The 14,954-nt window shown below is 47.0% G+C and overlaps 1 protein-coding gene across 4 annotated transcripts in view; it reads left to right on the top strand.

Moving 5' to 3' along the window:
• Positions 1–1,400: 1,400 nt before the first annotated feature.
• RAPGEF1 (Rap guanine nucleotide exchange factor 1) overlaps positions 1,401–14,954 on the top strand; it is a 158,005-nt gene continuing 144,451 nt past the window's right edge. For 2 of the 4 annotated variants that reach the window (XM_049896938.1, XM_049896937.1), the window contains exon 1: positions 1,401–1,591. In XM_049896938.1, the coding sequence (XP_049752895.1) occupies positions 1,531–1,591 (61 nt within the window). In that variant the 5' untranslated portion in view covers positions 1,401–1,530. The remainder of the gene's footprint in view (positions 1,592–14,954) is intronic. The other 2 variants (XM_049896942.1, XM_049896941.1) reach the window with 1 other exon arrangement.

Here is a 14,954-nt window from a genome sequence, read left to right as displayed (position 1 = left end):
TAGAGGGCTGGAGCTGACAACTCTGGAAAATTGGCTGCCATCTACAGCTGTCTCTGAGTGACAAGATCAGTGGCCCATCGGAGGGTGAGGGGAGATGCAATCTGGAATCTCTTGCTATATCAACCACCTTTCCTTTCTCCCTGTACTTCCCCCAAATCCTGTCCCTATCACCAGCTTATTTAACTGTTAATTCACCTATTTTGAGGGAAACAGGAGGGAAAATTGGTTTAGTTGGTTTTATGTTACTTCTTTTGAACATTCCTTGTATTGTTAAAATTTATTGTTACTTGCGTTATATGATTTAACTTTGACTCCCCAGCTAAATTATGGGATCTTCAGAGGGAAGAATCAACCATGTGCATTTTTTAGGACCCACAGCACCTAATTCAGTGCCTAGCCCTAGTACTCATTGATTCTTAAATGAATGACTTAAATTTTTTTTTATTGTAGTGTAAATATACATAACAAAACGCCCACCATCTCAACAATTTCTACGTGTACAATTCAGTAACATTGATTACGTTCTTCAAGTTAAGCATCCATTCTTGCTATTCTTTCAAAATCATTCCATCACCATTAAATGAATGACTTTTAATGAACTCATCACCATCCAAAAAAAGCCCATGGCTGACAGGTGAGCATGGCAGGAAAGGATTGCTGGCTGCCTGATGGGGTTGGGCTCAGGCCTTGGCAGGAAGGCTGGGTTGCAGGGGACACCAAGCCCCCGGTGGAGTCAGGCCCAGACCTGGCTAGGTGGATTCTGCTGTCAGGGGGTGCGGAGTATCAGGCAGGGGGAGGGTTAGACCAGGCTCAGGAGACACAGTGTTGAGTTCTGGGTGGGGTCCAGCCTAGGCCCAGGTAGGTGACTCTGGCTGGCAGGGGGCACTGAGTACAGGCTGGAGGGATGAGTCCCAGGCTTCGGCATGGACTCCAGCCAGCAGGGGGTGCTGTATCCTGGGTAGGGGGAAAGTACCCGGCTTTGGCACGAGACTTCAAACTGGTAAAGAGTGCTGTCATGGTTTGAGGGGGGTCAGGGGACAGGGAGCACCGAGCCCCGGGTGGCGTCAGGCGTCAGGCGTAGGCCCAGCCTGGTGACTCCAGCTGGCAGGGGGCGCTGAGTCTCTCTGTGGGGTCAATCCCGGGACTTGTCATAGAGACTCCAGGCCGGCAGGGGGCACTGTGTCCCGAATGGGAGTGTCAGGCCAGGCTCCGGGCCGGCGGGAGCCCGGCAGGTGGCGCTGTGGCCGCGGCCGAGGCCCGGCGGGCGGGCGGCGGCGCGGCGCTGCGGCCGGGCTCGCGGGCCCGGGGTAGCGGCGGCGGCGGCAGGAGCGGAGGAGGCGGAGCGGCGGCTGGCGGCGGGAGCGGCGGCGGCGGCGACCCCGGGCGGGCTGGAGCGCCGGTCGCCGAGCGCACAGGCCGCGGCCCGCGGAGCCCGCCATGCCGGCGCGGGCCTGAGGCGCGGCGAGCCAGGGCCGAGGCGAGCGGCGGCTGCGCCGGCCTGTCGCCCCGCAGCGGCCCGGCTCGGGCCCGATGAGCGGCGGCCTCGGCCTCCGGCGCAGCCCGGAAATGTCTGGCAAGATCGAGAAAGCAGGTGAGGCGGCGCGGGGACCGGCTGACTTCGTCCGGCGCCGCGGGCCGCTGGGGGCCGAGGCGGGCGCGAGCTGCCTGCGGCCCGCGTGGGCCCTGCCGCACTGCCGCTGCGCCCTCGCCGGGAAGGGGTTCGGATTCGTGCCGGGATGCGAGCACCCCTCTTCTTGCCCGGGGAGCAGAAGTGAAACTGCCGCCGAGGCCTAATTGGGGCGCTTTCCAACTTCACATTCAAAGGCCGCTTTCAGCCGGTGGGCTGGTTGCTCTCCGTCCTCTCTCCCGTGGGCTCGGCCGGCTGCAGGAGCGGTGGCCGGAGGGCGGACGCAACGGGCGAGACTTTTGGGGGTGGCATTTCGGAGGGCGGTGGAGGTGGGGGCCCCCTCCCTCAGCAGCCGGGGGTCTCCTTTGTGGGTGCTGCCTTGGTCTCTTAAGCAACTTTCAGAAAAATGGCCTGAACCTGGGGAAGGGGAAGAGAAACCCCGGCCGCGTGTCTTCGGCGGCTCTGAAGCGCTGTGCCGGCCTCGGGGCTTGTTTGTCTTTCCGAAGGCGAAGAGTGGAGCTATAAAATGTGTCATTGCTAATGAGCCTCGGGTTTAAATTTAACTTAAAGTATCCACTTCGGTTGCTTCAAAGGAAGCAGTTAAGGTGTGTTTGGGTATTTTTCCGGGCTCAGTCAAGTTTTCCTCTGTTATCAAGCTTCAGTCTGGAAGCAGGGCATGTGGGGAGCAGGTTGGCTTTGAGCAGCTTATAAATCTTGATGCAAGCCTCATCTCTTTGTGTGTGCCTAGAAATCTTGTGAGTTGCCTTCTGATTACCTGGTTTTGGCCTATACTAGGAATAGACTCTCTGAAGATTCAATTACCGTTGTGCATATGGGGCCCAGGGCTTAATTAGTTGCGACACCTCATGTAGTGAATTCTCGGGTCCAAGGTGAAGTAGATGAATGGTCCAAGACTCTTGTACTAAAAACAAGTCTGGTTGTCATAATTAGGATACCAGGTTAGCTTCATAGCTAAAATGTGGAAGGCAGGGAGGGTTTTAGGAAGCCGTAAAGGAGCCCTGATGGCTAAGTGGTTAAGAGTTTGGCTCCTAACCAGAAGGTCTGCAGTTCTAATCCAGCAGCCTCTCCTTGGAAATCCTTCGGGGCAGTTCTACTCTGTTGTTTAAGGTCACTATGAGTCAGAATTGACTCGATGGCAATGAGTTTGGTTTTTGGTTTAAAGGCGGTAGGTAGCATTGATTTTGGAAGTTCGCTTGTGTATTTCCTGGGTTGAACTGGAATACTTCTCTGGGGTGCATCTCTTGAGTGGACCCAGAAGACAGTGTAATTTTGCAGTCTGTAGTTGAAGCACAAGAAGGGAAGTAACCTTTATTGAGGGCTTGCTACGTATCTGGCTCCCTGTCAAGCACTTTAAACATATTCTTTAATGGAGCCTTGCAGATCCTCTGTGAGAGAGAATACGGTCCCTGTTGTACAGGCTCAGAGAGGTTCAATGAGTTGCTGGGGGTCATCTAGCAAGAGGGCAGCAGGGTGGGCATTTATGCCTGGTCCTCAGATTGGAAGGTTGGGTGTCTTCTGCACGGGGGTGGTCAGTTTCAGGTGTGATTTCCTGCATATTTTTGTCACTGTTTTTCAGCCTCAGGGCCTTGCCCAGTGACCATAAGTCACTTCCCTGCACACGTGCTGTTCCAGAAATATCTTGAGTTAATCTTTGAAGCATTTTTTAGGAACGTCTTGTATAGTATCTCATCGGAATGGTATTATCAGGAAGCTTGGATGATTTAATTTTAAAATAACATTAACTGAATTTTCTTTGATTGTATGAGTATACCTGGAAATCATGGAAAAGTAAAAAGAGCTAAATGAAAAGCACTTCCAGTCCCGTGAATTGCTTTCCATGGCTCAGACCTGTCTGGATGAGCTGACTTCCTTTGAGTTCTCTAAGACCCAGAGAAAGGACTAAAGTCAGTTTACATTAGCATAAGTTATCTCTGGGCCTTCTCTGGACACTGCACTCTGCCAGGTGCTGTGCTGGATGCAAAAACCAGTAAGTCAGGAAAGCTTGTCTGAGGGCTGGAGAGCTGGACCTGGGGTAACGCGTGGGCTACTTGGTATTATACCTGTGCTGTAGCAGGAGTCAGCTCCAGTGGGCACCAGGTAAGGAAGGGGCCTTATCAGTTGAAGGAATTAGGAAGCTTCTTGAGGGGATGGTATTTGTGCTAGGCTCTGAAGAGAGAGCAAGGTTTCCCTGGGTGGAGGTGGATATAGGAAGAGAGCTGAGTGAAAGGGGTTGACCAGGGGCTGCAGAAAGCACGGGTGGAAGATGGGTTTGGTGGGAGCTGGCAAGCAAGAAAGTTCTCAGTGGTTGGGAAGACCAGGGTGGTATCTCAGCTGGCTTTGGAATTACAGATGTGGAGCTAACCAGAAGTCCAGATGATGTCTTTTATTGCATAAGGTTTTCTACTATGACCCATATGCTTTGGAACACTTCTGTAATGAAGGGTTGCCCTTCCTGGTGGTTTTTACTGGTCATTACAGTGGTGGACAGTTCGAATCCGCCAGGCAGTCCTTGGAAACTCTATGGGGCAGTTCTACTCTGTCCTATAGGGTCGCTATGAGTCGGAATTGACTCGATGGTAGTGGGTTTGGTTTTTTTTTTTTTTCAATAGGTGAACTTCACTTTGCTTTTGTAAGAGGTTACCTGTTAAATTTATGTTGGAATTTTCTAAATAGACCTAATGCTAAGTTATCCAAAGGAAAGGTCTTTAGGTGAAACGGTGACTTCTCCTAGCAAGTGAATAATGTCTGGTAAATTTCAGAGCGGGAACTTAGTAAACATTTATCATTGGGGTTTTGCAGTTTTCTGTAGAAATGTTGCTGAAATGTGTTCGTAATCTCTTCACTTTAATAATAAAAAGACTAGCATTTTACTTTTCAAGCTTTTTTAAGTGAAAGGAAGGCTCCTTCATACATCCCTACAGGTGCAGTGGTTAAGCGCTTGGTTGCTAACTGAAAGGTCGGAGACTCAAACTCACCAGCCACTCCTCAGTAGAAAGATGTGTCAGTCTGCTCCCCTAAAGATTACAGCCTTGGAAACTCTATGGGGCTGTCCTACTCTGTTCTGTAGGGTCGCTGTGAGTGGAATCTACTCAGCCCTGAGACTTTTGCCCATTCTTCCATCCTGCCTCATCACCACCTTGCTTGCTACCTCCTCCATGAGCAGCATCTCTTTAGCCTCTGGGAAGATCTTTGTGAGTCTGTCGTTGTTGCTTCAGTACCTTCATTTATTCATTCAGCACTGCGGGTGGGGCCTGTAGGAGGGCAGGTGGTTTCATAGGGATGCAGAAAGGCAAACCTTAGGTCAGGCTGCCCCAAGTCCTGTGTGGCCCATGGGGGTTGGAGACAGCCTGGCTTCCAGAGGGTGGCAGAGGGACACCTTGCTGGGCTGGTTGAGGCATGTCAAGTTAGGCTTGGTGGAGGAGGGTTGAATATGGAGGGCCAGGGAGAAGGCTGGGGTGGAAGGGAAAACTTCTAGACTCCTTGGTGTCTTTCAGAGGTAATGAGGAGGCGGAGAGTAGAGTTGAGCCAGATGGGGTTAGGAAGCCATGTGGGGTGAGTTTGTGGGCAGGTCTGCTAAGGAGGAGAGCTTCTTTCTTAGGAATTAAGAGTTTGTAGCCAGCTTTTCAGAGGCTGGGGAGACTAGGGGCCCAGAGGCCACTTTGGGCCGCAAGTTACGTGGCTTTAATTGTGTACACAGTTATGGTGGTTCTCAGTTGGATAATGTTTACTTCCAGTGAAGCATCAGGTGAGGAGAATTGATACCCTCACATTTCTGGAGCTTAAACACCTCTATTGCTGCAAGTGGAGGTCGCAGGTTGGTAGCTGTGGGCTGGATTCAGTCCACGGATGTGTGGAGTTTGAGCCACATGTGTTGTTGGGAAAAAAAAAAGATCAGTATTGGTGATCAATATTTAAAAATTAGGAAAATTGCTCAAAACCTCAGGTTCCTGGTTCTCTTGAAAATGAGGTACACTGGTAACCCTGAGCCCTTGTTCCTGTAAGGCAGTTGTGGGTGGGGGCTGGGTAGTAGTTATCCCCAAAGTCCCCACCGTGCCCACTGCCAGCCACGCCACTGATTCTTGTTGCCCATGCTGGCTGTTAACCTTTGAGTTGGTGTCTCTTACCTTAGAGAGCCATTCGCATTTCTTTGCTTTTGATCTGGTGTATAACTTTGAGATCTTTGCCGCGTCCTTCATTAATTCACCCCCGATTCATCATTTAGTGCTGATTGAGCGCCTGCTTGGTTAAGCTCCGTGTGAGGCTCTGGGGAATATAGTAGTGAACTCAGCAGACAACGTGCAGCCCGCCATCAGGACAGATGTTGGTAGCGTGAGGAGTGCTGGGAAGAAGTGCAGGTTATCAAGGTATCAGACTCATGGCAGGGAGAGGGAGTAGGGAAATATTTCTGTGAAGAATTGAGATTTAAGGTGGAGGATGAGTCGAGTTAGCTGGGTACAGCAGAAGGGAAGGGGGACCAAGACCCTGAGGAGAGAGCCCTGCAGGTTGGAGGGACTAAAAGGCCTTGCGGCTGTAGGGAAAAAGGTGGCTTCAGTTTTACTCGATTGTACTCATCAGAGTTTCAGTTGCTCATTCCTTCATGCACTCAGTTCATTCATCAAATAGCTTACTGAGCATCCCTTAAGGGCCTGGAGTTGTTCTAGTCCTTGGGATATAAGGACAAGACCTCACTCTGTCACTCCGTCACCCCCTCCTTTTACCTTTTAGCTTGGGAACACACTAAAACCTGCTGCTGCCATAGAGTTTAGCCTGGGAAGGCAATAAAAATTGACATCACAAAGAAGTAAATTACACCCTCCCCCATCCCCTGCTCCCAGCAGACCACAGATTATCTAGAAGTTTCATCATGTACCAAGCCCTCTGGTTAGCTCTCTGGGCCCCTTGCAGCCTTGGAGCATTCAGTGAAGGGCTGGTGAAGTGGCAGCGGGCTCGCTGAGCACATCTTCTGAAGTCAGAATAGAGAAGGTGTCTCCAACTCAGTGCACTACTATTTTTGAAATGCATGAAGATGCTTTTGTTGTAAATTAAAAGGAAATTTGCAGTGACTGCATTCATAGTAGTTTTTTGTCGTTAGGTAGTATTTTCTCAGAACAGATACTAAAAGTACAAGTATTGCACCAGGCTGTGCTCTTTTTGGCCTGGGAAAGAGGCCTTTTACCCAGACAGATGAGCAGTCACTGTGTCTTCATCAATTTTAACATCCTTTCAAGATTTGCACTTACTTTCTTTTTCACAGTTAGCAATTTTGTGATCAAAATGTATTCAGTCAATAGATATAGTATTTTGATGGCCCCTTCTGAATGGCCCTTCATTCACTCACTCAGTAACATTTACGAGTGCCTTTTCATAGCCCTGGTAGGGCAGTGGTTAAGAGCTGTGGCTACTAACCAAAAGGTCAGCAGTTCAAATCCACCACTCACTCCTTGGAAACCCTGTGGGGCAGTTCTACTTTGTCACTATGCATCGGAATTGATTTGGCAACAGCGGGTTTGGTTTGTTTTGGTCTTCATTGCTAGGCTCATAGGGCATAGAGCAGGCAGGAACCTTGTCCTCCAGGAGTCACATGACAGGGGCAATGTTAAAATGGTCTTGAACAATTCTGCAACTTTCTGTAGTTTTCAGAATGCATTTATATACTACCTCATTTCACCTTATCCTTACAACAGCCCTGAGGGCTAGGGCAGGCCTAATTATCCTCATCTTGTATCTAAGGACAGTTAGTTAAGGCTCAGAGAAACTTAGTAACTTGCCCAAAGTCACACAGCCCTAACAAATGGAGAACTTATTCCAGACTCTGACTCCCCGCCCCAGCCTTCTTTCTGCCATCACAGAGCATGCTTAGAGCCCCCTACATCAGTGAGACACAGTAGGTCTCTATTCTGATTCTTGTTCATCCTTCTAATTTTTTTTTTTTTGATCCTGCCCCTCCACCCCACATAAAGCCACCAATTAAAATTAAGTAGGCCCAACTCGGTCTTTAGGCTGCATATAAACACTGATAACATTAGCAGTACTAATGGAGATAAGAAATAGTACTAATATTGGCTAAATGTGTTTAAAAAAAAAGTCAACCACAGCAACCCCAAATGTTTCCTGGTCTCCTGAGTAGCTGTTGGCAGAGGTGGTTTGAATGGGATTCCTTGCAGCCAACAGTCCTGATAGAGGCCTATAAAGATGAGTCATGTGTGAGCTTGCAGAAAAATCATTTCCCAAATTAGCCTGGATTGGCGAATGCCTTGAACGCCAGGCTGGGTCTTACCTCAGCTCAGCTGAATGTGTTCCCTGTTGCCATAATAAGATGACGCACTGGAAAGAGAAGAAGCCTGGCAACGCTGCCCACTTACCGCACCCGGGCAGCCTCTTACAGGGACACTATGCTGCTGGGGACAGGTGTTCCTCTGACTCGTCACCCACCTCGCCCCAAAGACAGTTTTATGAATAAATGAGTAGAACCCCAGTTAGTGAATTACTAAGGGATCTGTCACCTAATAAGCCTGTCATCTTAGTTTCTGGTCATTTGTTTTAGACCATCTGTGTAATAATCCAAGACCTGACATTGTGACTATGAGTAATTCTTTCCCCTTTCTGGGTCTCATTTTCTCCATCTGTGCTATGAAGAGCCAGGATTCTAAGATTAATCCTTCCGCTGTTTTTAAGGAGCAGGTCTCTTTATACATGTGAAGGCCATTGCTAACAGGGAAACCACTTTGACTACAGTGAGTCCTTCCTGCTCAGCTGTGTCCCCTGTGGCTCCTCTTTGGACCCTCCACCAAACCCAGCGTGAAACCCACTTCCTGGGTGTTCTCACAGCCTCCTCAACCAAAACCGACTTCTTCCAGGATGCTTGGTGCCTTCTCTTCCACTAGCAGAGAGTAAATTCCATGGGGAAAACCTCAAATAAACACTTTGGGTGCATTAATATTGTTTAACTCATTCAGAAATCAAAGCCATATTTTCCTTGCTGCAAGTTAAAAATCAACAAATACAGTCTTAAATAGACTGTCAACTCCATGAGGAAGTGTGCCTGTCTCATTCCTCACAGGGTTGCCATCACTGTACCTAGCACGTGGTAGGCGCTCAATAAATACTTAAAGAATGAGTGAATTAATATCATAGGATGAACTTTGACTTCTGATTTCTAGTCTCAGTTATCTTTAAATGTAGCTTCTTATGGTTTCTGAATTGCTAATTGCAATGTTTCTTGGTGAATTAATGTAACAGATACTTTGTACAATGAAGGATATACGTATAGGTGGGGGTACCGTGTTTACCATGAGTTGATTAGCGTTTTAACATAGTCCTCTGAAAATCGATGTTGAGGCTAAAGTCAAATTCCCAGAACATTCTGTTGAGAAAACTCTAGCACATGATGAGAGACTGAGCCATAGCTCAACTCAGATACTTTGTGCATCAGTTTCAGCCAGTCAGCGTATACTCATATTGAGCTTCCATGACGTACAAATGACCGTGCTTGGTACTGTAGGGTGCACAGGACCAAAGTATTCTTAGGTAATGCTCATTCTGCATCTAGTAGTTGTAATTGCGCATTACATTTACAAACCAAGGTATATGCCAACTTTTTAGAGTGTTAAAAAGCAAAGATGTCACGTTGAAGACTGACCCAAGCCGTGGTGTTTTCAGTCGCCTCGTATGCGTGCAAGAGGTTGGTGATGAATAAGAAAGACTGAAGAAGAATTGATGCCTTTAAATTGTGTTGGTGAAGAATATTGAACATACCAAGGACTGCCAAAAGAACAAACAAATCTGGCTTGGAAGAAGTATAACCAGAATGCTTCTTAGAAGCAAGGACGGGGAGACTGCATTTCACATACTTTGGACCTGTTATCTGAAGGAATCAATCTCTGGAGAAGGACATCATTCTTGGTAAGGTAGAGGTCCAGTGAAAAAAGAAAGACCCTCAACAAGATGGATTGACACAGTAGTTGCAACAGTGGGCTCAAGTATAACGACGATTGTGATGATGGCGCAGGACTGGGCAGCGTTTCGTTCTTTTGTACGTAGGGTCGCCATGAGTCGGAACCAACTCGACAGCACCTAATAAGAACAACAACTCAGCCTTGGGCTCATAACGAATAGGAGTCCTTGTCTTCTTCTTTTTTTTTTTTTTTCAATTGGCTTTTGAATGTCATTTAGGACTAGCTCCCTGCACCATCAGCTCTGTTTATGGAGTGAGTGTATGGCACATGTTCTCTTTGAGGGGCTTGGGAAGGTTGGCTATTGGGGTTCTTTTGGCTCCCCCTTTCTTTTTTGACGATGGCCTTAGACAGAGTCCTGCCATTTCCACCTCCTTCGTGAGCTAAGATACAATGGAGGGACTTACCTAAGTAGATTAGAAATTTGGTATTTGATGGTCACAATTCCTTCCCCTCTTTTTTTCTTACTGGTTGTGGTTTGAAAGGCCTTAGTTTTTTGAACCAACATCCTGACCTGAAACTTGCAGGCTGTTCCCTTCTTCCTAAAATATTTGTTACTACCCCATAACACTTAGACCTTTGGCTCCCATCAGGCCCTTAAAGGTGATCATTTTTCTTGCCTTTCACTGGCTTCCTGGCACCACATAGTCTTTTTACTGTAAATTAAATTTTGTGATCAGGAAACTGTGCCCTCCTTTGAAAGCATAGAAATGGAGCTGTCGAGCACAGTATGGTGTGTAGCCCTCCCCAAGGTTGAGGACAAAGGGGCAGATTTCATGCATTTGCTTTATAGCTTTTTAAAATTTATGCCATTGGTGTAGACTTGACAGATGTGGCTTCCAACTACATGGTGTGCAGTTAAAAATGGCAGCAGCCCTCCGGTCTCCCTGGAGCAAGAGTCTGATGCTTGCAATATTTCTGAGAAGGAAGGCGTGGACACGGAATGAGAAGAGAGGACAGCTGAAGTCCCGTGGAATGTGATGGAACCAAATATCAACTTAGTTGACTTAAAACAAGCAACAAAAAACTCTGGTTGGGAACAATGGTTGTATTTATTTGCTGGTTATGGATAATCACACATGCTTTCTCTCCTTCAAGTGACTGGTTGTAAATAAATAGATGGATAATTGTGCATGGGTCATGAAATTGGCTACTCTCAATCCTTTCTTTCAATAATAATTAAAAATAATAGTAATAGCATTAGGCACTTACCACATGCCAGTGCCAGGCTCTGTTCTATGTGTTTTATACATGCTGTCTCATTTAATCCTCACAATAAGAGAAAGATACTGTTACTCTTCTCGTTCTACAGAGGAGAAATCTGAGACACAGAGCTTTTCTTTTGTGTGTGGTATCCTGAGATCTGAAATAGTTGAGGTTGACCCTAGCCATATACTGAGCTGGGGCAAAGTTAGGACGAAAGCCTATACAGTTACTTCTCACTTATGCAGAGTTTTATTGGTTCTGACGTTACTCTTTTGGCTGTTGTGACTTAAAATGATAAAAATGAGCCTCCCCATTTCTGGGGACCCCTCTGCCACTGAGACAGTTGCCATTGTATTAGCTTCAGGCTCACTTACACAGCTCTGCTATACTAAAAGGGCCACTGGATAATGCTGGAGGGATGCTTGAGACGGCGGTCTCCTGGCCCTCCTGTTATCCTGCTCACAGATGGTTCAGAAAGCCCTACTTCTTGTTGGGTGACCTTGGGCAAATTGCGTCATCTTTCTGAGCCTCTGGTGCTTCTGTTGTAACTTGATGGGGTGGAAAAGACTCAGAGGCCCTTTCTAATGCTGATTCCCTGTGAGTCTAGTCTGCCTTATAAAAGGGGCAGTTGGATATATTTCGGTTGTTTTAGTAGCATTAAATTTTGCATACCCCTCCAGAAAACCAAACCCATAGCTGTTGAGTTGTTTCCGACCCATAGCGACCCTACAGGACAGAATAGAACTGCCCCATAGAGTTTCCAAGGAGTGCCTGGTGGATTTGAACTGCCGACCTTTTGGTTAGCAGCCATAGCACTTAACCACTATGCCACCAGGGTTTCCAAATTTTGCATAGGTAACAATTAAAACTTATATGATCCATTATAGTGTTCAAAACACTTTCATAGACATTAGTTGTTGTTCTCATAAGGGATTGGAGTTAATAGCAGTTTTCCCAGATAAGGAGGATGACAGCTGACATTTATTGAGTACTTTTTGTGTGCCAGGCACTGTGCTAGGTGCTTTACCTTTAGGTGCATGGATGATTTAATTCACTCTGTTCTGATGATGAGAGAGAAATGGCAGGTATTTTGCCCATTTGACAATTGAGGAAAGGTAGGCAGCAAGAGAGGAAGTGACTTGCCATGGTGGTGTATTGAGTGAGAAGTAGACCCAGTCCAGGAACTTGGGTTTCACTCATCACTTCTCTTCCCTGTCTCTCCCCCGTGCCCCACCTCAAGTCTGGACTGTAGGATCTAGTGCTCTGTCTGCTGCAGAGCAGCAGGGAGGCCGACTTGGAGGCACCACCTGTTGTCTTTGGTTAGAAGCTACCTTGGGATTCCCCTGGGGCTTTCCAGCCTCTCTGCTGGACTTTTAAGGTGGCTGTACATCTGCCTGCAGATTTATGAAGCAGCTTCTGGTCTCTCAATTATAGAAGTGGCTTAAAAAGTACATTTGCTGAAAATGTTGCATGGGAATCTGCTTTGGAGAAACCTTTCACAGATGGTGAAATGGGAATGTGGCCCTTCTTCATTAAAATAGTTCATCCAGCCATCCGAGTGCCAAGCAGCCCGCCAAGGCAGTAGAGGGTACTGAGAGGAATTAGAGACGTCTCTGCGCTTGGGGAGTTGCCAATCCGGCCACCATCTGTGCTGTGTGCAGGGGACTTTTTATCTTGGCTTTCATACTTTTCTCAGTGCTCATCCATGTTAGAAGGCAGCATGCACAAAACCTGGGCTGGGGGTCAGGAGACCTGCATCATGGCCCCTGGGCCTGCCACCAATCCACTGGATCTGTGCACCTTGTGAGACCTCAGTCTCCCCACCTGTGAGATGAGGGGATGGAGTTAGTATAAAAAAGTATAAAGCAGTGACTAAAGCAGGAGATTCAGAATCCTATAGATGTTGGTTTGAAACCCAGCTCTTCCGTGTAGTAGTTGTAGGATCTTGGGCAGGGCACTCAACCTGTCTAAACCTCAGCCTCCTTATCGGTAAAATGGAGAAAATAGTGACAGTTATCTACCTTAGAATGAAATGAGATCATGCACGTAAAGCACTTTAGCAGAGTCTCGACATGTAGGGGCAGCTCTCCCCTGTCCTATAGGGTTGCTATGAGTCAGAACAGACTCGGTGGCAGCGGGTTTTTTGGTTTTGACGCATAGGAAGTGCTCTACAAAAGTTAGCTGTTCTTAGCTGAGATCTCCTCCTGCCCTACAGTGACCATTTCTTAAAAAAGGGTAATATGGTAGGAGAAATTCAGACCTCTGTACTCACAGAAGGAGAGGACTCTCCGGTTGTTGAAATATTTTCTTTTAGTCTCTCTCTGTTTTTCATTTGTGGATGCCAAATTCCATGGAAGTGATTTTCATGACTAATAAACCTCCAAAGAGATAATTTATAAGAAAAGTAGATGGCATTTCATACTCAGCTACACACGTAGCCCCAGTGCAGGTGAGCAGATCAAGGAAAGAACTGATTTTATTTCTTCATACCTGTCTAGCAGGACTGGGCCTGTGCTCTGAGGGTGGCAGCTTATCTCCAAGCCAGAGCAGTGCTGACCACAGCAGTTAAATGTTTTTGCTTAGTCCCAAGAGACACCACCTCAGTTTCTCCTGGCAGGGGTGACCCTCAGGATTAATTCAACTGTCCTTGTTCAGCACTGGAGGTGAAATGATCAGAGTACGTTCCTTTTGTTTTGTGACGGTTAAAATACCACACACCATTCAAGGTTCTTATACACAAAAAAAAAAAAAAAATTTTTTTAATACACAAGTAACTTATAAATTGCATTGAGCAGCTGCAAGCAGAGTGACTTTATACCCATTATTTTCCTCCTTTGATTAAATTTCACAGTTTAGATAAATTCAGAAATCTTATTGCGTTGTTCTCCTTAACATGTGCTCTCTTGGCTTTTCTGGTACCTGAAAAGAAGTGTGTAGGTCCTTTGCACACTGGTAGTGCAGCTGGCTTTCAACACAGTGCCGTTTGCAGAGACCAAAACCCAGGCAACCCTTTTCACTTTCTTTAATCATTTGGTCCTGAAGCTCCAGAACTTCTCACTTCATTAGCATAACCACACTACCACACTAATTTGTGCTTCTGCCCCAGCTTGTCAAGAGTGCCTTACAAATATTAATTCTCTGAGCTCATCAGAAAACCAAAGGCATAGATCAAAAGTGTGTTTTCCTGCGTGATCTGTCCTTGCTTTTTTTCTGTTCATGTGGAGCTGTCTCTATTAATTACCCTCAGTGTACAAGGTCGTAGGATGAAGTTTTTGTATTTGACCAAGATAGAAATTGGGCTGCGGGACTGGACTTACATTTCAGCCTCACGCTGCAGGGAGCTCACAGTTCCTGGTCCCGGCTTGGTAGGCAAAATGTACCTACTGTTAAGGAAGTCATGTGGGACTAAAACTGTCATGGAGAACATGTGAGGCACTGTTACCAGGAATGCTTGAAGCAGTGGCCTCTTTGGGCAATGGAGAGATCTGGCCTGAGCAGCTAGAGCCTGCCTTCCAGCCCAGCAGTGCCACAGACCTGCTGTGTCCTCTGGGGCGTCCACTATCCCTCCCCGGACTTCTGGGTCCCCCTCTGTAGATTGAGGGCCTGAACCAGAGCAGTGCTTCCACAGGTTTTTAAGATCGTAAGTTCTGCTAAGGATCTGAGGGAAGCTCTGTGAACCCTGTCCCCAGGGGGAGAGATTCATTTATGTGCAGAAGTGGTTCTGCCCGTTGTGAATTTCTACTACCCTGTGATAAATGATAATTTGCAAAACACTCTGGATCTTGGAAGGGTTGGATGGAATCTTGAGTGTCTGAAATAATCAGTACTTAGTTTCTCCCAGTTCAGTCAAACCTGGGTGCAAGTGACAGACAATAATTGCATATTCCTGGGTTTTTGTAAGGATTCCATGAGAGGATGCTTGGGAGCAGCTTAGCATAAGGCCTATGTGAATAGGAATCTTTCCCCCTTCTGTGTGAGACCTTTTTTTTTTTTTTTTTTGGTACTTCAGGTGAAGTTTACAGAGCAAATTAGTTTCTCATTAAAAAATTAATACACATACTGTTTTATGACATTGGTTGCCAACACCACGACTTGTCAGCACTCTCCCCTTCTTAACTTGGGGTTTCCTGTTACCAGCTTTCCTGTCC

The sequence above is a fragment of the Elephas maximus genome, chromosome 9 (genome assembly GCF_024166365.1).
Source record: "Elephas maximus indicus isolate mEleMax1 chromosome 9, mEleMax1 primary haplotype, whole genome shotgun sequence".
Lineage (NCBI taxonomy): Eukaryota > Metazoa > Chordata > Mammalia > Proboscidea > Elephantidae > Elephas > Elephas maximus.
This window is presented reverse-complemented; position numbering and strand designations above follow the sequence as displayed.